The 22,375-nt window shown below is 44.9% G+C and overlaps 2 protein-coding genes across 9 annotated transcripts in view; both read left to right on the top strand.

The window, feature by feature from the left end:
* The window catches only part of SCARB2 (scavenger receptor class B member 2), a 38,724-nt gene extending 32,940 nt beyond the window's left edge, over positions 1-5,784 (top strand). For 7 of the 8 annotated variants that reach the window (XM_065634311.1, XM_065634312.1, XM_065634309.1 and 4 more), the window contains 4 exons: positions 1,379-1,452; positions 2,455-2,506; positions 2,920-3,078; positions 4,241-5,784. In XM_065634311.1, coding sequence (XP_065490383.1) covers positions 1,379-1,452; positions 2,455-2,506; positions 2,920-3,078; positions 4,241-4,282 — 327 coding nt within the window. In that variant the 3' untranslated portion in view covers positions 4,283-5,784. Of the gene's footprint in view, positions 1-1,378; positions 1,453-2,454; positions 2,507-2,919; positions 3,079-3,242; positions 3,314-4,240 lie in introns of all 8 variants that reach the window. The other variant, XM_065634313.1, reaches the window with a different exon arrangement.
* A 1,226-nt stretch (positions 5,785-7,010) lies between these two features.
* Positions 7,011-22,202, top strand: NUP54 (nucleoporin 54). Its single transcript, XM_065634038.1, has 12 exons — positions 7,011-7,405; positions 11,560-11,643; positions 11,776-11,910; positions 12,615-12,844; positions 15,847-16,034; positions 16,908-17,104; positions 18,834-18,888; positions 19,436-19,529; positions 20,017-20,124; positions 20,505-20,624; positions 20,973-21,083; positions 21,423-22,202. The coding sequence occupies exons 1-12, from the start codon at positions 7,354-7,356 to the stop codon at positions 21,549-21,551; spliced, it is 1,503 nt and encodes a 500-aa protein (XP_065490110.1). The 5' UTR covers positions 7,011-7,353; the 3' UTR covers positions 21,552-22,202.
* The last annotated feature ends 173 nt before the right edge of the window (positions 22,203-22,375 follow it).

The raw sequence follows: 22,375 nt of genomic DNA, 5'->3' as shown, positions 1-22,375 counted from the left end.
GCGGAGTTGCTGGTGTCCTCGTGCAGCTGGTGGTCCGTGGTTTTACGTGTGCAGTTTAACCCCCACAGACATCTGAGCCTCACACAGGCGCTCGCTCACTCACCCCCAGCAGGGTGGAGGAGATAATCATAAAAGTGAGAACTTATGGATTGAGATGAAGACACTTTAATAAGTAAAAAAAATAAATGGAAGAGAAACTAAACCAAGAAAAACAAGTGATGCCAAAAACCCCCAGTTAGTCAGCAGCAGCCAAGCAATGGCCAGCCAGTCCCAGAGCAACAGCAGCCTTGGCAAACTTCCCTCCCAGTTTTTCATCACTGAGCATGATGTCATATGGTACAGGGTATCGCTTTGGTGGCTTTGGATCAGCTGTCCCGCTGTGTCCCCTCCCAGCTTCTCGCCCCCGCCAGCCTCCTCGCTGCGGGTGGTGTGAGAAACAGCAAAGGCCTTGAGGCAGTGTCAGCGCCGTCAGCAAGAGCTAAAACATCTCTGTGTCACCAGCACTGCTTTCCTCACCCTTCTAAAACGTAGCCCCATACCAGCTCCTGTGGAGAAAATGAACTGTATCCCAGCCAAAACTAGTTCAACACTGATCTCTACATCCACACAGAGGAATGTCGGTCAGGAGAAAGCAAAATCATGACCTGCTGGGTTCACAGAAACAGGGTGCTCTGACTCATCGAGCTGTTACGTGTAGCTGAAGCAGGAGGAAATTCTTCTCTTAAGGTCTAGTGCAGATGCTGTTCGGTGTCTGGTTTGGTGCCAGGTTCTTCCTGTTACCCTGCTCCTACTTGCCCAGTTTTTTTGTATTTGCATCAAATGAGCCTTGAGCCTTCCCCCGCCCACCCGCTCTCCAGACTAAATTATGCGGCTCGAATGAGGAAAACATTCCTGTGCATCCGATCGCAGCCCTCACTCACAGTGGTGGCACTGCTGTGAGAAGTGTTTCAGCTCATGATCTCCTGTTGACTGTGGTCAGTACCTGTTTTTCGCTCTTGGAGGAAAGGTTTGTCCTGTGGCCAGGATTGCAGAGCCTCTGCAGCAGCACTGGGAGAGCAGAGCAGGCAGCTGCAGGTGGCAGCCTTTTCCAAAACTACAGCTGGATCTGCAAGAAAGGAGATCTCACTGTAGCCCAAGTGTAAGCTCACACCTTATCTTAGTTGCAGCCTCGTCATGTCTCCTTAATGAAGAGGCAGACTGGAATGTCGGTATACGAATTACAAGAGTATTTTTTGGTCAATGGAAATTAATAATAACCCTAAGCGCGTCATTTCTTGCCTTGTCAAGTCCACACCAGTGTAAAGATTAGGTTGTATCCTCTCAGTTCCTATTATTTTACATTTTCTTTTTTTTGACATGGATTTCTTTTATTCCCCAGCTGACAGGGCTTGTCCTGCAAGCAGCCAAGCGGATGCAGATCAACGTTCACATCAGAAAATTACCTGAATTTTTGTAAGTATTCTCTGATCTGATTTTATATTCAAAATGAACTTGTCTGCAGTGTTCAGATGGAATATTGATTGGAGAGAGCAAGTGAGAGAGAGAGAAATCCAGTGAAACCTCAGTTACAAGTGACAGTGGCCTCTCCTCTCACAGACCAAGTAGGTTTTGCAGTTCCATTTGCAGAGTAAAGACAGTACTCAAGAAAAGCAAGATGTGGCCAAGTTCCACATGGTGGCTATGGTGACATCAGCCATACCGCTCTGGTTTGTGGGTTTGCGTTTGCTCAGAGAGGTTCTGCCACAGTGGTGTGGGGCTGGGACTCAAGGAGTGGCTGCTTGATGCAGATGTGCCATTCTGCTCTTCACGGCTTGTAGGAGATAAAAATATTGTCGTTTCCATCGCTTCTCAGCAGTGGCTTCTGAGCTGACGTTGATTGGCACAGCTTTGCTATGGAGTATAACTAAAAAAGAAGTATTAATATTTTATTTGCTCAGTCCTCTTGGGATAGTTGGTGATGTTTCTTCAGAATAGCATAGCACGTCCGTGTTTTCTAGTGCACAGGAGCCGGGACATTAAGACCACTTGTAAGTAAGCTGTTATTTCTCGTGTCCCAAATGCTGGAGGATTTTTTTGCTGCTGTGCTCGTGTTGCTTGGACAATAGTTTCTGTGTTTTACAAATATGAGTGACCTTCAACATCAGCTTAGCTTAGTATTCCTGCTGACTGGCACAGATCTGTCCTTCAGTCAGTGATTAACGAGCCTCTATTTCTCCCCACACCGAGTCTCAAGATATGCTATTGCTCCTGAAACAGGATCTATTATCAGTCTTGGAGACTGAGATTTTTCACCTCCCTACTGGAGTAGAACATTGACAATAAAAAGGGCTTTTTTAGGGACAGTTCCCTCATTCATTATTCCATTATAATCTGTCTTCAGAACCCTCAAGTTGAAAAGATAAAAATGGTAATTTTTAGTTACTGATTGTTGTTTGTTTGTTTGTTTTTCCACAGTGAAACAGGCAACATCCGAACACTAATTTTCCCAGTGATGTACATAAACGAGGTAAATATCTTTGTTATTTCTTTGCAACATTGTGGTATGTTTATGCTTGCAAAAAAACCTGTCTTTGAGCTAACCAGAAAAATTAAGTGGGATCACTGGATTCACTGGATTCCAGGAGGACTCTAGGGGACCAGTTTCAGTGATGTACACCGTTACTCCAGGCCTGTACTATTTCATTCCTGGAATGAGAGTTTAAAATCACCACTTTATTTAGAAATGCAGACTAGATTATCGCTCTGGACACACAAGGAGAACTGAGAATTTTTAGAGGCAAAGCAGATCAGGAAGCAATGAAGCAGACTTTGAGAGTTGTGGCAGTGTTGTTTCCCTACCCTTCACAAAAGTAAAGCACTTTAATATAAAGGAAGAACAGAAATAAATCTTTTTTTTTCCCTCTTCTCTCTCTGCTCCAGAGTGTTCTGATTGATGAAGAATCTGCCAGCAAACTCAAGCACGTCCTGCTGGAAGCCAGTGTTGTAACTGGAATCCCCTTCATAATCATGGCTCTAGGAATAGTTTTTGGGATTGTTTTTATTGTGCTTGTGTGCAGGTCACGGGGAGCAAGTGAAGAGGTAAGGAGCATTTGAATTGGACAGCTGCCCGTGTTTTATCTCCTTTTGGTTGATTTTTACATCTGCCTGTATTTTGTTTTCTTTGAGTTGATTTTACCTGTTTACTGTCTTTCTGCACACAATCATTTTTATATGTTGTTTTTTGTTTAAAATGACCTTTCTAGGGAAGGGAAGTTTTAGTAGACTCAGAATAAATGCACCAAAACGAAGGAAAGCAGCTAATATAAGAAACACGGTAAGGCAGGTCGTATCTTCTGCGCCTAATTCCCTTGCCAATAGTAGTTAAAAAAATCAGCCTGTCTAGAGGGCCCTGAAGGAAAATATTGAAAAAGTCCATGATATTTGATGGACAGATTTCGTCAGCGGCAGTCTGACAGTCTCAGTAGAAACTATTGTGTTGTGCCAGTTGATTATTTTTCAAAAGCATAATGCAAATTTATGACCAAAGAACAGATGAATTTTACAGACAAGAACTTGCAGAAAGCTTTTATCCAGACAGTACTAGTTTGTACATCTATTTATGAAAAGTTCTGTCAGAAAATGATGTTGGCATTAAGGTTCCTCATTGCGTTGAAAGCTGATGCCAAGATTTCACCCCAAATAGGCCGGGCAGTTGGGTTCAGACGAGACAAAATACAGATCCTTTGGTTAGCGGAACAGACTGGGTACTCTAGAGGCTGTTTTCTTCCTGTAGCTGCCGTGGTCCTAGCGTGCTCTTGCTTGTGTGATGTTTCCTGTATACTTTCTTGCCAGGTGCGAGCAAACACCCTCACGCTCCCCGCACAGCTCAGGCAGGCCCAGCTGGAGCGTCACAACTGTCCCCTGGCCCAGGCGTTCTGCCCCCCGACATCCTGCCAGCTCTGAACCCCGCACAGGGATTGCAATGACGGACACACCTACATTTCATGTTTTCTCTACGTTGCTCTTGTTGCTTTTCTTGCAAACCGAAGTAGTTCAGCTGGTTGTAGCTCTTTGTGGTCCCTGCCCCAGCTGCCATCCACCCGCCAGCACTTTGTTAGTGCCCTGTTCGTTCCCTTACAGAAAATTGTACTTAAAAGTAGGAACCAAGAGCTTTTTCCTTTCCTATTTGCAGTCCAGCTTTCCCACCTCCCTGATGTGCCACATTTAACTTTGCTGTGTTGCCTTTTTTTTTCTCTTTCAGAGTACTGAAGAGGAAAGATCCCCACTCATCAGGACATCTTAATAGATTTTCTTTAATATCTGAGCTTGGAGAATAAACTGTTAGAGCTGACCTAATACCAACTACCACTACCCAGCGTTGTCCGCTGTGGAGAAACGATGGTGTCAATGGTAACTTTTTGTGGTATAGAGATGGAGGAGAATCTGCAGTGTCATCAATGAAGGAGAATTTACCAGCTAAGTTACGACTTTAAAACAGCATTTGGAAACTGCTTGAGCTCCTGCTTTTCTCAGCCCCGCACTCTCTTTGTACCTGCACTGACAGCCACAGATGATTATAACCACTATATCCGTGAAAATAAAACGGCCAGATTCGTTACAGAAACGACGCGGGTAACATTTGCAAATGGCCTTAGGAGTGTAGGCTGCGAAGCAGCCTTCTGGAAACACCGCAGGCTCCTGGATTGCCCAGGAACACCGGACGAGTTCACTTTCGGCATAGTATTGTCTTTTCTGTAAAGTGTTGCGTGCTGCTTATTACCAGTATACACTGACGGTTTATTATTAATGTTGTTGGTCCTTTCACAAAACTGATTTGTACAACTAATCCAGAACACCGAGTGAAACTTTGTTAAGCGTCTGTAGTTACCAGGTAAAAAGAAGCCGATGATTTGAAATGCTTTTCCGTACAGACCTTTTAACCGTTCTAACTCTGCACAGGATCCCGTTGCATGTTAGCAATATATTTATCCTTAACGGTTTGGGTTTTTTTTCCTTCAACTTAAAAAACCAAAACACAACATTGTTCTTGATGGTGGAGGCTACAAAAATGGTGTTCCTTTTTTCTCTGGTATTTGTGTCTCAGTGAGCAGCTGTGTGGTTTAATGTGAACACCGACTGGGCGGTTACACGGACTGTTCAGGATAAAAGCACAGCTCCAGAATAAGGGATGTACAGGGCCTTGAGAAGTCATTACACTTTTTTTACTTGTCAAGTAGAAACTCATTTTGAAAATCATGGAAGTATTCTTTTCCTTGGTGAAAAGAATACTCTCATTGAGAAGTATTTCCATTAGATCTAGATAGTGGAATATATTTTTAAAATGTATTATTGTCTTTAAATAGAGGCATTGTTTTTGCATTGTTTTGGTTTGGGTGGTTTTTTTTCCCTAGCCAGTGAGTTGTTCAACAGTTTTCTTCATCTGGAGCCAGTTCCAACCAGGTTTCCCGGTGACTGAAATTATTTATTATCTGTATTAGCTGAAAGCAGCTGCGTCCTCACAGTATTGCGGTTACAGCTTTGCCTCTTCCACACTTTTGCCTGCGATTCCAGAGCTGGAATCCCAAGCCATGGCTGAGAGCAGGACTCCGCAGGACATTCACCTGCCGCTTGCCTTGAGGGCCGCAAGCCCAGGGAACGGGGACTCGTCACGACTTTGTCCAGCCCGTTGTCTCAAATAAGCTGTTCTGGAGCAACCTCTCCATTCCACATCGTGGGCTGAAACTGTCACCTCTTCTCCTTCCGCCCCCACCACCAAAATGTTGCTTTCTGGTCAGCCAGGCTGAAAATAACACTCTGTGAAAAACACTTTGGCAGCTTTTCTTTGCTTTTACCCAGATGCTGCTCTTCTTGGATGTGCTGGACACCAGCTGTGTTGTTGGAGTTATGGCCACCTCTGGTTTTTGTGCTATTCGTGTCCAAAGTTTGGTGGATTTTGTCTCTTATGCCGAGTCGTACAGCGGCGAAAGCCTGACTCAAGTAACAGTGTCGGGAAGGGGACGAGGGAAAAAGCACCGATCCCATTGCAAGGCAGATCGGCGGTGAGAACAGGGCGTTTCTCAGGCAGGGACCCTGCGGGGACGGAGAGAGATGGAGTTAACGGAGCCGCGTTGGTCTCCTGGAATATTGTGTCCAGTTCTGGCCCCTCAGCTCCAGCAGGACAGGGAACTGCTGGAGAGAGTCCAGCGCAGCCACGGAGATGCTGCAGGGAGTGGAGCATCTCCCGTGTGAGGAAAGGCTGAGGAGCTGGGGCTCTGAGCTGGAGAAGAGCAGACTGAGGGGTGACTCGTTCATGGGGATCAATATGGAAAGGGGGAGTGTCAGGAGGATGGAGCCAGGCTCTTCTCAGTGACAACCAGTGATCGGACAAGGGGCAATGGGTGCAAACTGGAACACAGGAGGTTCCACTTGAATATGAGAAGAAACTTCTTCCCGGTGAGGGTGCCAGAGCCTGGCCCAGGCTGCCCAGGGGGGTTGTGGAGTCTCCTTCTCTGCAGACATTCCAACCCGCCTGGACACCTTCCTGTGGAACCTCCTCTGGGTGTTCCTGCTCCGGCGGGGATTGCACTGGGTGAGCTTCCGAGCTCCCTTCGATCCCTGACGTTCCGGGATTCTGCGATTCTGCCCAGGAGTGAAGAGCCCGACACGGGCCTTGTGACACGGGCCCGTGCTCCGCGGGCTCCCTGCTGGCGGCTGCCGCTGCCCCGGCAGCGGGGCGGCGCCCCCGGCCCGCGCAGCCGCTTGTCCCGCGGGCCGCGCTCCGGCCCGAGCTGCGGCGGCCGCGGCGGCCCGGCCCGCGGGGCGCCCCCGTGCAGCCGCTCCAGTCGCTTACCCCTTCTGCTCGTTGTTGGTCCTGGCTTTGCGGCTTCTGGGGCAGGGCGTTTGGTTTGGGTTTTTTTGGTTTGTTGGGTTTGGTTTGGTTTTGTTGGGTTTTTTTGGGGGGAGGGGTTTTTTGGTTTTTTTGTGGCTGTTGGTTGGTTTGGGGGGGTTGGTAGGTTTTTGTGGATTTTGTGGTTTTGTTTCGGGTTTTTGTGGTTATTTTGTGGGCTTTTTGCTTGTTTGTGGGTTTTTGGGGGTGTTTGTTGTCCGGTTTTTGTTTCCCCGTTTCCCCCGGTCGGCGCGAGGCCAGAACCCCGCTCCTTGTGCCCCGCGACCCCTCCCGGCTCCCGCCCTCCGTTTCCGCTCCCCCCCCGCCTCGCGTAGTGGTACAGCCCGCGGCGCTCGCCGGTGACGTCACAGCGCGGCGCCCGTCGCGCAGAACCAGGTGCTCGCGCCACCCGGAAGCGTTTCCGCGGCAGCGACCGGAAGGGACGACGGGTTTGTCTCTGGCCGGAGCCCGCCGGCCACCAGCAGCTCATGGCCTTCAACTTCGGGGCCACGGCGGGTGCCGGTGCCGCCAACCCGACCGGTGAGCGCGGAGGGTCCCGGGCGTTGGGGGGGTGGACGGAGAGGAGCCTTTTCCGGTGCCCGGGGGCGGCAGGCGAGCGTGTAACGGCCGCGGGGCGCGCCTGGCCTTGCCGCCCCTCACGTGACGCGCAGCCCCTAACGGCCCGGGCGCGCGTGCCCCCCCACCAATGGGGTCCCGCGGCGCCTCAGCGGCCCGGGCGCGCGTGCCCCGCCACCAATGGGGGCCCGCGGCGCCTCAGCGGCCGGGGCGCGCGTGCCCCCCCACCAATGGGGTCCCGCGGCGCCTCAGCGGCCCGGGCGCGCGTGCCCCCCCACCAATGGGGTCCCGCGGCGCCTCAGCCGGTCGCTGTCCCGCCCCGCCCCGCCCGCGGTGTTCGCCGTGCCCGCCGCGCGGTGCGCACGGCCGCGCGGGGCTGTCCGCCGCGGGGCTGTCCGCCGCGGGGCTGTCCGCCGCGGGGCTGCGGCACGGAGGGTGCGGCCGCCTCCTCACGCCCGTTCTCGGCGGAGTCGGTGAGATGCGGGCTCCTCCCTCACCCCTTCGTGCCGCGTGTTGAACGCTGTCCGGCCCTACCGGCCGCGGGCTGGTCCCGGTTTTCCAGTTCCTCCCACAGTGGTGGCGGGTCCGTGCCGGGAGCTGTTCAGGGTTTGGTCCTGCCGAGAGAGATGTGAGTGACTCCAGGGGCTGCGTGGTGTGGAGCTGCCCGGTGGAGCCGGGTCACTCGGATCCTCGCTTTTGATTGCCGCCCTGCTGCTCTGTGGATAAGATGCTCTTGGAAGTTAATTTTAGAGCTACACTGCAGCGTTTAACTTGTCAAAGAAGAAAGATTTTTTTTTTAACTTGTCTTGTTTTGCTGCTGTCAGTGGACTCTCAGTGAGATGTAAGCCAGAGCCTTCCTTACTCTCAGTGAAATGGTTCTTTCTTGGCTCTTAGAGCAGATGCTTTGAATAAGCCCTTTGGACAGGGCTCGTCCTCACCACCCTCAGCCCGGGCTGCCTTGCGGGCTTTCACTCTGCATGCGGCTGGTTTAGACACAGGCTTTCTGGCCCATTGTAAGCAAAAGATAATCTTGTACTGCTGTGTGTAGTGAGCTGGTTTGTTGTGCTCGCGCACCAATGTTAGAGAGAGTTCTGGGATCGCACCCAGGTCTGTCTGCGTGTCCAGTGTGAGCCTGTTCTCAGCTGCTCTCCTGGAGGGAATGGGGGAGCTGCTGTGTCAGCCCATTTTCCTTAGCACTGGGAAACCTGGGTGCATTGCGTAGGACACCAGGAAGCCCTGGAGCGGACACATTTTGTGAATATAACTTGAATAAGTTCGCCCTGGCGTATTTGAGCCATGTGTGGTGCCTCAGCTGCTAGAGCTGTGTTTTGTGGCTACTCTGCCATAGCTCCTCATAGGTCTGCATGCTATTAGCATGAAGATGGTTTATTCTTGCCTTCCTGATGGCGTATGAAATAGTGGTGCTCACTTACAATGGTGCAGATGTAGCCGTTTCAAGCAGCCTTGGGCGGTTAAAAATTACGCTTAATGGGAATGTTGAATCACATGGGTATTTTCATGTATAGCTTTGAAACAAGATGGGGAAAAATGTTACTGTTTTATATGCGGTATAGTTGAAAACGAACATGTTTACAGCGATGATACAGTGAGAGTGGTCTAAACTGAAAGCTTTTAACTGTCCTCCTTGTGTTCAATAAATAATGTTTAATGCCGGTTAATATCTTAACCTTGTTTCTAACTATGCTTATGTTGTCCATGGCGATGGCAAAAATATTTTAGCTTTTCTTTCCTGAACCTACCTTTTACTTAGAACTAATGTTACATTGCTCTTTTTCTGCTTCCCGCTTGTCAGGATTTGGTGGGCTTGAAACTACAAACTCCACTGCCAGTGGGTTTAATTTTGGGGGTTTCGGATTAACTGCTAATCCTGCAGTGAATTTTAATATTGGGAATTTCGGTGTTTCCACTACCTCAACTCCACCATTCAATTTTGGTAACAGTCTGGCAAGTGCAGGTAGATAATGCATAAATACTTGTTTTGTAATAAATGTTAATAGCAGGGGTCCAAGAATTACATTCCTAACTGAGAATCCATGTTTAGTACTAACCTTATTTCATATCCAGCAAAGACTGGAGATAAAGGCTCTGAAAGTAGAATGGGTTTGAGACCCATAGGCTTGTAGGGTTTTTTGCCTATTAAATTCTCAAGAAATAGATGTTGAAGAAAAATAACCATGTGCCAAATACTCAGTCACTGAAATAGAAATGAATTGTGTTAACCTGCCAGTCTGACCCAGTCTAAAATTGAACCTCGATGACCTAACAAAACGGCAAGGTCGATTCTCCGTTCGGATCCAGGCAATCATGCACGATTGCAGAGCTGGTCCCTGACGCATGTTTCCTGACATGAGATTCTTGGACTACTGCAGCCATGTTTCATCTTACCCGTGTCTCCCCATCAGCCTTCTGTTGGCTGTCATGAATGCACTACACCTCAATAGTTTCTGTGGAGAAACAAATTTTATACGATCAGCACAAAATGAACAGCCCTGGCAGGGATCTCTGTCGCCTAGAGGCTGTTGTGCCCCTGAAATAGCACACGTCCCAGGCTGGCGCTCAGGGATCCTCCGCGTTCTGGGGATCTGGCGTGTGCGCTGGGAATTGCCTAACAGAACCCTTCATGGCCCTGCTGGATCCATCGGTTCTTACTGATCAGCTAAATACAATTCCAAGTTAAATCTTATACTTTTCAAAGAAAAATTATTAACTCTATGGCTTTCTAATGCTTTTACTGACGTAGAATTAGCCCGTGGGGTCTCGTTGCCGCTGCTCGTATAGGAATTCTCTTCATTCCACAGCGCCATTGCCCCCCATGTTTTGTCCGCTCGAGGGATCTGATTTCATTTTCATTTGGTGTGAACACTATTGTGCTGTATTTCTTTAGCTGAATTTGAACTACTCCAAAAGAGAGGTTGGATACATAATTTGGTTTAGCAGTTTTTGCTCTTAGATCCTTTCTCAAGGAAGGATGACTGAATTGCTGTGAATACAAATCTACCTAAAAATTGTGTCATCTGTTGGAATTCCTTCTAGGGTTTCCTCACTTGCTGGTAGGACTGAAACATGGAACAGCTTGTTGTATCCACTTGCATTAAGGTGTTTGCTGAATGAAAATAAAATGCAATTGCATGTCAACTTCGGTTCAAGCTTTTTATTTGATGTATTAAGTGTAATAGTCTAAAGAGTAGGGCTAGTTAGATGTCCACAGACTGCGCCTCAGGCCAGATGTTGCGCTGGCACCACGGAAGCAATGGTCTGCAAAGAGACGGTGGGGTGGCATGTGGCACCCATGCAGCCTGGTGTAGCCAGGCCCAGGGCACCTCTTGTGAGGAGGAGAATGGGAGCTGGGTTTCTTGGGGCGCGCTCTGGCATGGTGGAGCTCGGGCCCTCACTCAGGTCTCTCGCCCTGTTAGCCAGGGACTGGTTTTCCCCAAAAATCTGTGGAAGACTGCTTGTCTTTGCATGTGCCTTCCCCTGATAGTGATTGAACATCAAAATGAGATTTAATGGGGAGGCTGTCAGATGATTGGGAAACTAGGCTTAAAAAAATACCTTGTAGAATTTTACCTGTGTATGAAAAGAAATACTTGCTGTGACAGCATTGCCAGGTAGGAGCAGCAATAGTGTGCACCCTAGCCTCAGGCTTTACCTGATTTGTTTGTGTTTTTGCTCTTAAGACCTTAGGGATGTTTAGACAGCTCACAAAACATCGGATTGTTTATTAAACACTCAGGGACAACATTGACTAGAAGTATTCCTGAGAATGAGTCAAAGAAATACTGTTACTAGTTGTGTCTGCCACTAAGGAAAGCACGTTGTGTTGATAAGGGAACAGGATGGTAGTTAACTCCCTGCTTTTTTATTTGCTTTCTTGACATACCATGAATGTATTGGCTTTCTGGTTCATGTTTTCTCCCTCATTTCCTTGGACAATGAACCCGGTACCCATGATCAATGTGAGCTACATGCTTGTCACATAATACATCCATCTGTCAACATCTCATGACACGTGTTGAAGCGTGCCGTTTATTGTTGTGTTATGCACAGCTGCTGCCCACAACATGCCATTTGCCTTACTTGCAAACTTTGTTTGTCAGGTGCATTTGGAGGATTTGGGACAACTACCACCACTGCAGCACCAGCGTTTAGTTTTTCTGCTCCCACCAATACAGGCACCAGCGGTAAGAAAGCTCAAATCTGAAAGTATTTGCTTTAGAAAGAGCCATAGGGCATCAGCCCGTTACAATTAATGTTTGCATTTCACAGTTACTATTCTTCTCTTTTTCTCAATAATTCTTTGATTATTTCCCTAGGACTCTTTGGTGCTACCCAGAACAAAGGCTTTGGATTTGGTACTAGTTTTGGCACAGGAACCGGAACTGGCTTGGGTGCTGGGCTGGGAACTGGGCTAGGCTTTGGAGGCTTCGGTACCCAGCAGCAACAGACCAGTAAGTGTGGCTTTCTCTTGAGTTACCCCTTCAGTAGCAACGAAAGCATAAGACTGCAACGGACACACAGGTTGTGGGGCAGAAGTGTATTATAAAATCACTTAAAGTCTTGATTGATGGAGACTTCTCGGAAGTTTGGCTCTTGAAATGTCTACATTTGCAGTCCTCGGCTTTTTCTTAAACAAGAGCTCAAGCGAGTTTCTGCCCTTCACCCTTGAGTTTCCAACAACAATATTCATCCCATGGTTTAGCAGTGGCAGAAAGAGTAGTTACAGAATTGTTGTTGGTGGTCATGGCATTACTAGAAAAGGGAGAAAAACAGCGTTGAGTTTAGTTCAGGTGTAAGCTGGGTAATGACCAACTGCAGGCTCTGACTCCCCTGAATTTATAATAACAAATGTACCCTTCAAATTGAGATACTGACGGTGCCAGATGATGTCTTGGGCGAATATTGACATCTCATTTAAAGAAAAAAGAATAAGTCTTTTCTTCTGACTCAGTATTCAGGAGCTTCTGTTGCTGATGATGACAGGGTATAAAAGACAGTTTAAAAAAACATTATCTGATACAGATTTACTTATTGTGTACATTTATTTTGCTTCTCAAAATGTGAAGCGATACCGGTGATATGCAGATGGTACATGTAAAAAGAGAGTTTCTCTTTGTTGGTAAAAGCGTTCATTTGTTTTTCTGATCCAACATAGCATTAGGAAGTGGCTTGTTCAGCCAGCCTGCTCAGACACCTGCCCAGTCGAACCAGCTCATCAACACAGCCAGTGCACTCTCGGCTCCAACACTCTTAGGAGATGAGAGAGATGCTATTTTGGCAAAATGGAACCAGCTTCAGGCCTTCTGGGGAACAGGCAAAGGCTACTTCAACAATAACATCGCTCCAGTGGAGTTCACACAGGAAAACCCCTTTTGCAGGTTTAAGGTATGTAATTGTTCCCCTGCCCACAAACAGCTGTGAAGCAGTTACTCTGCTTGCTAGTTCTGTGTCCGAGTGTCTCATGAGTGTTAAATCATGTTTTGTCACTGTTAAAAGTAATCTGAAACAATATTTTTCCAGGTAATGTACGCAATTCTGATGCATGCTAATTAAAAGGTTTGAAGATGTATAGGTGCTGGAAATCTAGGTGTTGCTGGGGTACTAGATAATGACTGCATATGTGGATCATGAAACTAATCTTTTTCTGTGATAGCATTCAGATCAGTGTGTGTGTAGTTGGAGCAGATCTCTGGAAATTAATTCTAATGTGTATTTACTTAGGTTACAATGTTACAGAAAATATTTAAAATAACCTCCACATGTGAAAGAGACTGTTAACATCTGGAATAAGAAAGTCCCAAAAAAGAAAGTCCGGGTGTTTTTTCATTGCTTTGCCTACATTAGAAAAACCCTCTATGAATCTGGCCTGTGCATACCATTTTAAACGCACCAGCCTTCAGATTTCTTCTGCCTTTATCCTTGCCAGCGCTAAAGCGGACTCCATTCCATGTATGATATCGTCAGCAGTTCCAGATCTTGCTTCTCCTGTCGACAAAGAATGTGGAGCTCTTCATCCTCCACAAATCTCATGCCTGCTGACTTTCTTGCTAAGCTTCAGACTTGGGAGCGGATTTGGGTCAGGCATGGTGATACCCTCCTTTTCCAAGCTGATTCTTTGAAGTGCAAACTTTCTAACCCAAATGTAGGTTAATACTTGATTAAGGCTAGTTTTGATCATGCACATATGACACTTTCCTAAAATCTTTGCAGCAACTGAGTGCTTGCAAAACAAATGTTTGGCTTCTCTTGCATTACCTTTTTAGGTGTTACTTCCAATATTCTGTTGATAACGCACTTGAGAATTCGTTTCCGTCTATGCTGTTGCCTGAAGTGGCTTTGGAGTTTTCTGGTCTTTCCAAAATTCCAAAATATAAGTCGTGTGATGCAAATTCAGTTACTTTCGAGTTTCATTTACCAAAAGGAGTTTTCCTTTCAAGTGGCTATGTTTACCCTTGTCCCTGTGACTTGAGCATTACTAATGCCATTAGGAATTCCTGTACCTTAAGTGGAATCCTGAAAAGTTCCCTATGTGCCAGAAATGGCAGATGCCTGAGAAGAGTGGTGAAGTTGGCAGCATAGGTACAAGAACCAAGTGTCATAAGCTGGTTTGGTTTATTGCCTCTGTAAGCATCAGATGTCTGATAGGAATGAAGCATTACCTGAAGGGTTTCACTGGTGTTCCAGGAATCCAGTTGTACACAATTGTGGTTCTAGAACAAGTGAGAAGCATGTGGTGCTTAACCAAGAAAAGTGTGCTCTTAAAGTATGTGATACAGATCGTTATTTGAAGGACCACAACAAAGTAAAAAATCTGTGATAGTTTGAAAATACTCAATTTCATACATAAATCAGGACAGATTTGTTTTTAAACAGAAATACCAGAGGAGGCCTGTATGTGTGGTCTTAGTACTACTTTGCACATAATGAGATCTAGTTTTCTGTGTGCTGGCAAGTCTCTCCCCACAGCGTGATCCTCTTTCACAGCTATGAAGGTGAAAGAAATGTGCTTAAAAGAACAATAGGTGATTGTTTGGGGGTTGGTTTGTTTGGGTTTTTTTTGAGGGGTGTGCATATGTTTTTTCTTTTGAGGCCTCAGAGGGAATCGATAGCTTAAATCAGGGACAGGTATAGTACCAGTAACTTCAGAGTGTCTATCTTTCAAAAGATGAGATTTCCCTCCGTTCTGTCACTTGTGCTCCATGACAGGACGGCCCAGCTGAAGCAGGCTGGTTCTGCGAGGCTCTCCATCACAGGGAATTACCCTCTGCTGATGTAGACCAGGCCGTTGGACACATCCCCAACTCATTTCTCTTTTCAGCTGAACGTGCACGAGGGGAAAGGTGCAGGTCACCCATGTGCAGTGTCAGGGCCTTAAAAAGCACCCGCTGTCCAACATATCACCAGCGATATGTTGTTGCAACAGTTCGTAGGCAAGATGAGATGAAAACTGCCGCTCTGCTTTTGCTTATGATGAGTTAACAGTTTAGGTCCGTCTTAAAAGTCATGTGGAGTTTACACAGGAGCTGACAAGATTTTTTTTTTAAATAGGGAAAACACGTTGTAACTTTACACAGATGGCAGAAAGTGTTCCTGTATTAGATTACTATGTTGGATGAAAACATCTAACCTTACTACAGCTTTATCACATCAGGGAGCAAGATAACATTAAACTTTATAAGCAAGACACTTGCTAATGCAACAAAAATTGGCTGTCCCAAGTTCCTGTGTGATAACCTTACTTGATGCAGGTCTGAGCTAGTAGAAATATTCCATGTCCATGTTTTGGCTTGTACTGCCAGGCAAGCTGTCTGGATCTACAGTAGGAAATTGTTAAGGATTTCTTAATACTAAGAAATTCATGAAGGTTCGTGGTTGGTTTATCTTTCAATTAGGTTATGTCAGTAAATGTTTTTCATTCAGACATCTGGAAATGTAACATTATAAAACCCTTCTGGAAGTCTAGTAATTTTTCTGTGTTAAAGTCTGGTCCTCTTGTTCATTTTGCAACTTAGAAAAAATGTAAATTTGTAAAATGTTCCTGATTGGTATGAGCTCTGAAGTAGCATAACTATTGTGCTGAATTGGTGTCTCCCACTCCATAGGACTTTTTTTTTTTTTCTTTTTTTTTGAAGGTGTTGCATGGATACATAAAAAACTTTTACAAAAGTCTAAACTCTGTCAAAAGCTACTCTGCTGGTGGCCTTGTGAGAGTACATTTTAAAGGGGGGTTGATTTTACCTCTGTGCATTTCTGAACATGTTAACAATGTAACTTAAATTTTGAACCAATTGCTCCAAAAATTTAGAGGTGTAGCCCCTCACCTTCATGCCACATAGCTCTGCTATTGCTAAGTAATATATCCACAATTTTTGTTTGTTCATTTGCAGGCTGTGGGTTACAGTTTAATGCCCAACAACAAAGATGAAGATGGCCTCGTGGTCCTGGTCTTTAATAGAAAAGAAACAGATATTCGAAGCCAGCAGCAGCAGCTCGTAGAATCACTACACAAAATTCTGGGAGGAAACCAGACCCTCACTGTCAACGTAGAAGGTGTTAAAACGATGCCAGATGACCAGTATGTGAAGTTTACGTAGTTTTACCTTTTTATCCAGTATTGTACGTTATAGACAGTTGGTGCTTAATCTGCTCTGTCTCCCTTTTTCTGTGATAAAATAATCTATGATCTATTCATCCTGAGTTGAGATTTCACATCTCATTTTTTCTTGTTGCTTTGTCTTAAGGCATTAAGTCCAGTATCTTTCCTGTCAGTGTTACTTCCTTTTGCTGGATTGCACAGCTGAGGAGCTCAGCTCAGTTCAGGAAATAAACTTCTGCAGACCCTCCTCGTCAGCAGCAGAAGCTGGAGATGAGGATGATAACCATGGGGGTGGGATAAATACCCAGTATTTTAGAAGCAGTGAGGTTTTCTTCACTTGGTCAGTGAAGGGAAGGGCATTAGGGTGTATGGTAATAGGATCTTTGTGATGTTTCATTTTGCAAATGTTTGTTACAATTGGAAAAGTGTTCCAAAGCTAGTAGAGCTGGCTCATTCTGCATGTGTTATATCAGGCTGCTGTCTGCTTGGACTTGTTGGGGGGGCCTTGTGCTAGTCTGCCTAAAGTACTTCAGCACACGGACATTTCTGCTGTTGACTTCTTCTCTAAAGACCAACGGGTTTAGGTTATTCTTAATGTAGTATTAGTATCACCATATAAGATGGTTGTTAAAATTGGGGTGGGAGAATGTAATTTCATAGAGTATTTACAGCTTTTCGCTTTCTGCCTTGCTGCGTTGAACCCTAGATTTACTGGTACTTGGTACCTTAGTTAGCTAAAGGAAGTCAACAGTCAGCTGGGAGAAGTGGAAACTTCGGTTTAGGGTTGTTCATTGTGTTAGTTTCTGTAGGCCGCTGACCTTTTTCTGACAGCACACATTTTGTCTTGCTCAGGACAGAAGTGATCATTTACGTTGTTGAGCGCTCACCCAATGGCACTTCGAGGAGAGTTCCCGCGACGACCCTCTACGCCCACTTTGAACAAGCCAACATCAAATCGTCCCTGCAGCAGCTGGGGGTCAGTCTCTCCATGGCCAGAACGGAGCTTTCCCCGGCACAAGTCAAACAGCTCCTGCAGAACCCTCCCGCTGGTACGCGGTCTGGGGCTGCGCAGGGCGTGGGTGGGCCTCTGCTGGGCCTGTTTGGGTCTCTGGGAAAAATGCAGGTGTTGACCCACTGGAAAACACTTTTTAAAACTGAAGCAGTTTCCAAGGCACTCAGACGTACTGACATAGTGGGGTTCGTTACAGCCAGATTTCCTGCTGAAGTACAATGTAGTCTACCAAGACAGTTATGATTTATCAGTGACATGCCACATGAAGCCATACTATGTGATTTAGCTATCAAAGATCACTTCAACTTGTCCAATTAAAAAAAGAAAGTTAAATATCAGAATAATCACGTCCTATATCCACTTCCTTGTTTTCTTGGGAGGGTCACTTAGCCTGTGTACATACGTTACATGGCCACAGATAGTACATGGACAGCTTTGTTTTAGAGTAGTTAAGTGCTGCTTGTGCCATTTCATAGGATAATTGCAGCTTATTCTCTATACAGCGTCGGATGTAGTAGTTGGCAGTGAACTTGCTGCAGGGGGTAAGGGAAAGCAGCCCGCGGTTTCCAGCAGAAAATATGTAGCTTGTTCAATAAGACCACAGTATTTAGAAACACAGCAAATGTTATGATACCTGGATTGCAGAAAAACAGGCAGCAGTGTTTTCCAGCTGCTGCAGTGCTGGGGAGAAGGAGTTGCTCTGTGCATAAGCAAGTTGGATGACTTTAATATCAGAGATGTATCATAAGGCCTGTGTAACGATGGTTGGGTGCAGCTTGTTAGTCCGTGACTGAGGAGGAAGCTGAGTTCATAGGCTGGCTAATCAAGCAGAAAGATGTGCAACAAGAGGTGTTCGTGCTGAGCTCTAGAGAAACTGTCACTCCCAGGGGAGATAAGGTTTGGTCTTTAGAGGTTTTATGAGGAATGACCCAGAGTGTTGTGTAGTGAAGAATGTTATAGTACTGGACTGTTCCAGTCTGCTCTTCAAGCTGACCTGAAATTGTTACATTACTAGCATTTTTTTCTTTTTTTTTTTTTTTTTTGACATGTCTCTCTCTGATCAGAAAGTCAGTTGTTTCCATATCAGTGTTGTCTTTTTTTTTCCCTAGCATACCTAGGTATGTGCATTTTATACGCTGATCTGATTTGCAGTGAGATTTGAAGAATGTAATAACTTGCATTATGATGTTGATGTGCATGTACAATTAAAGGCTTTTATTTTACATATTTGCCTGATGAAGCAGTTCATGGCAGAACCAGCAACTGTTCTGTTAACAGATAAAATCCCCAGACAAATCGTGTTAGGAACCTATTTTTCCTAATAACTCCTACTGGGATAATTCTGCCAGCTGGTTTGGTACTTGGAGCATTTAATTATTGGGGTTTTTATGGTGGTGTTTCTTTTATACAGTATAAGCAATAGGGAAAGGAAGGGTGACCTAAGTGTAGCATACAGTGGAAACAGTAACATTTTTCCCCTTGAAGTCTGGCTTGTGTGATTTAATCACGTTTGTTGTTCTTTCCCCATGATTTCAAGCTTGCACAAGTGCCTGGCAGCCTGAACTTGATTCCACAGCCTAGGACCAATTCTTTTAAGAACTATCCTTGTTGAATTAACCTTAACTGGTACAACAGTCATTCAAGCTAGCATAGTTCATAGGTTTGTGTATTTTCTAGTGTTGTCCTGCTTAACAGCTGTAAGATGTGGTATCTGTTCAGATCTATCCATCCTAAAAACTTGGTTTTTGGCTTCTTTTTTTTTTAAGGTGTTGATCCTATTATATGGGAACAAGCCAAAGTTGATAATCCTGATCCTGACAAGTAAGTCTAATTGTCTGAGTATTACAGAAAGATTTGGAAAGGGGAGAAATATATTGTGTAGTGCCTTTCAGGTAACTTGTAAGAAACTTATTAGAGAGTAACTTTGTCAAAGCGCTGATCTCATTTGAAGCAGTGAGGATTACTAGAAATACCTGTCTAATCCTTTTACCTATTTAGGCGCTTAGGGTTGTCAGGATAAAGAGCTTTCCTTGCTTTGAGTTGCAGTGTCCTCCATTCTATGGACTAGTTATTGTGACTTATTTTTTGCAATCATGTTTTTTTCTCTTTATTCCTGCAGGTGAAAGTAATGTACCTCTGTACCCTCCAGTGGTTGCAAATAATGTGGGCTGATTTCTCTTTGAAAAAGGAACAGGTTGTTAGGAATAGTGAGGACTCTAGAGCTTAGCAAAACAAAATGCATTTATGTATTATCTTAATTTATAATAAACTAATATAATCTGTAACTTTAGATTATGTTTGTAATTATTAGTCTATACTATATGTCTAATATAAAAATGTGTCACAAGAAATAATTGTGTTCTTGTAGGCTTATTCCTGTGCCAATGGTGGGTTTCAAGGAACTGTTGAGAAGACTGAAGGTCCAAGATCAGATGACCAAACAGCATCAAACTCGATTAGATGTAAGGTTTCTTATCTTGATCGTGACCGCTTGCTGCTGATTAAATGAGCATCATCCCCATGTGTCCTATGTGCTGAGAACTGAAACTGGAACCATTGCATGGGGCGATGATTCTCTTATTGCTATTTCTTAATATATTCCTTAATGATATCTTTGGGCCAAAAACCATGCAGTGCATTTTGGCTTTGGTTTTTTTTCAGCTTCAAGCTTGCTGTGTTGTTATAGACTAATTCAAACCAGGTGAATTAAGTTGCATGGGCATGAACTCTTAATTTGGGCACCCAGTTTTCATATGCCTTCTGAAAATCCCAATTGCATATGAAAATAAATAGAAACTATAACAGTAGAGGTCTAGTGAAAGGTTTTCCAAAAGCCTCTTTGGTGAGGAGACTGAGTACTGTTTTAAAACTCCTGGTTTCAAATCAGGGCTGATGTATTCTGTTATCTGCAAGTCTTATAGTTTCCAACTGACTCCATCTTCTCTGCAGATAATATCAGAAGATATCAGTGAGCTGCAGAAAAACCAAACAACAACTATGGCAAAAATTGCACAGTACAAAAGGAAACTGATGGCGCTTTCTCACAGAACATTACAGGTAACATGGATAGTCTAAATAACTCGTTCTGACACACGGCCTAGTGCCAGAAGGCAAACTGAGAGGGCGCAGGATGGCCTGCGCAGTCTTGTATGTGGCCGGTGTTGAAAATGGAATTCTGACTTGATGTAAATGGTATTGCTGTAAGCATCAGGCAGAGCTGTCAGGGAAAGCTGTGGGTGCGCAGCATGGCTTACTGCTTGGGGAACCTTCTCTCTCACTCAGAAGTGGCAGGACTGCCGTGAGGCCTCATAGCAGCAGACTAAACGACAGAACCGATCTGATGAGAGAGGTGCTGGAGGAAGGGCAAAAAGACATGTGCATGGGCAGGTGGGGAAAGAGATGGAAAAAGTCTTCCCTAATGGAGGCTTCTTTTGTAGGTGTTAATAAAGCAGGAGATCCAAAGGAAAAGCGGCTATGCCATTCAAGCAGATGAAGAGCAGCTTCGTGTACAGTTAGATACAATTCAGTGTGAACTTAACGCACCTACACAGTTCAAGGTGAGTAGTTAATTGAACTTTACCAAAACTGTGTTTTTTCTCAGAAAACAATGTTAAGTTTTCTGAAGTATGCATATGTATTTTTTTGTGGAAAGTTTTTGGAAGAGCAGTCCAGCAGTCTTACTAGGTAGCAGTGTTGTGCTCTTTGCTGCATGACTGATAGGTATTTAAGGGGTTTTTTTGAGTTCTTAAAAATATTACTTGCTTGCCCTTTGTTTGTCTTGCAAAAAAAAAAAAAAAGGACTGAGCGGTAATGCTTCCCACCCTAGCGACTCAAGGAGGTGGTACACGCTGGAGCTGGCAGATGTAGATGAGTTGCATTTGATTTAAGCCTGTCTCTCTTCCCAGGGCAGACTGAATGAGCTCATGTCCCAAATCAGGATGCAAAACCACTTCGGCACCGTGCGGGCTGAGGAGCGCTATTACATCGATGCAGACCTCTTAAGGGAAATCAAGCAAGTAAGTATTACCAGGTAGAATCCTGGGATACTCTTTGAACATCATAATTTAAGCCAGCTAAGCACTAGCTTGGGGGTTGTATCTAGAATGTAATCTTTTTGTAATTATTTGATGATGAAGTCCTTTTTATTATTCTCAGTGACAGAGTGCCAAGGTTGTACAAAGCCACTCTGTGCAGTCAAGCTATTAGCGCAGAAAATGCCAGGTTTTTTTTCTTCCAAAGAATTTTTGCTAGGCTTTTCCATGTGCCAAGGCCACCAGACATGGCACCTTTGAGAAATAGTACTTGAAATCTGTGAAGTTGAACTACACTCATGCTGGTTTTTAAACTACCTGCAGCATCTGAAGCAGCAGCAAGAAGGCCTGAGTCACCTAATCAGCATTATCAAGGATGACCTGGAGGACATCAAACTTATAGAACATGGGCTGAACGAGAGCATCCCCATCAGAGGAGGAGTCTTCAGTTGACGTGGTGGATGCTGCTGGGCTTACACAGAACATGTTACTTGAGTTCATGGTTCACCTTCCAAGGCTAAAACTGGTGAGGTAAAATAAAACCTATCTTCTGGGAGCAATGGTATATTGGCTGTTACCTTTAGAATTAGCAAAGCCTCTTCTAAGCTTTTGAACTTGACCTTTGGAAGGTTTATAATTTATAAAGCTCTATATGCTTTAATAAAAGGAGAAAAACTGAATCTGTTCAGATACTCTTCACTATGAAACTATATGTACTATTGTACATTTTTTTTTCTCTTTTTTCCTCCTTTTTTTTTTTTCTTTTTACAACAGCATTGTCTTAGAAATGCAGTGCTGAGGGAATTGTTCCACTTGTGACTTGGTTTGTGGAAAGCTTAGCCCGCTTATGTGTTTTTGTCAAAACAATCAAGTAACAACATGGTGTAAGCAGCTAATTTAAAGCATTACAGATATGTATGTTGCTGTAACTATGTCAGTCTCTACAATATGCGTAGTTTACCTGGGCAAGCTGCAGGACATTGACGTTTCCAGTTTCTGTCCTTTCTTTGTACTGCAGGGAGCTGAAGGTTCTGTTGTTATCACTTTACATGTGTGAGTTATACAAAGTTTTGCTGCCTCTCAAATAACAACAGAATGTCTAGACATTGTCTTCTGCCTTTTTTAATTGCTGGAGAGTAATAAATTCAGTCTGACTTTGTAATAACTTCTGCATGGTATTGGCTCTTTCAGCTACATCAGCAAAGCAGTGAAACTGCTCACGACTCCAGGTTCAGGCACTGCAGGTAGCAGGCATCAAACCCAATGCCACAGAGCTG

Source organism: Caloenas nicobarica, chromosome 4, assembly GCF_036013445.1.
Source record: "Caloenas nicobarica isolate bCalNic1 chromosome 4, bCalNic1.hap1, whole genome shotgun sequence".
In the NCBI taxonomy this organism is placed as follows: Eukaryota; Metazoa; Chordata; class Aves; order Columbiformes; family Columbidae; genus Caloenas; species Caloenas nicobarica.
The sequence above is the reverse complement of the archived record's forward strand: the minus strand, read 5'-3'. Positions and strand labels throughout refer to the sequence as shown.

Excerpts from the sequence above, each read along its gene's own strand:
- NUP54 (XM_065634038.1), top strand. The coding sequence starts at position 7,354 with ATGGCCTTCAACTTCGGGGCCACGGCGGGTGCCGGTGCCGCCAACCCG. Across the intron at positions 7,406-11,559 it reads CGGTGCCGCCAACCCGACCG|GTGCATTTGGAGGATTTGGG; the intron begins GTGAGCGCGGAG and ends TTTGTTTGTCAG. Across the intron at positions 11,911-12,614 it reads TACCCAGCAGCAACAGACCA|CATTAGGAAGTGGCTTGTTC; the intron begins GTAAGTGTGGCT and ends GATCCAACATAG.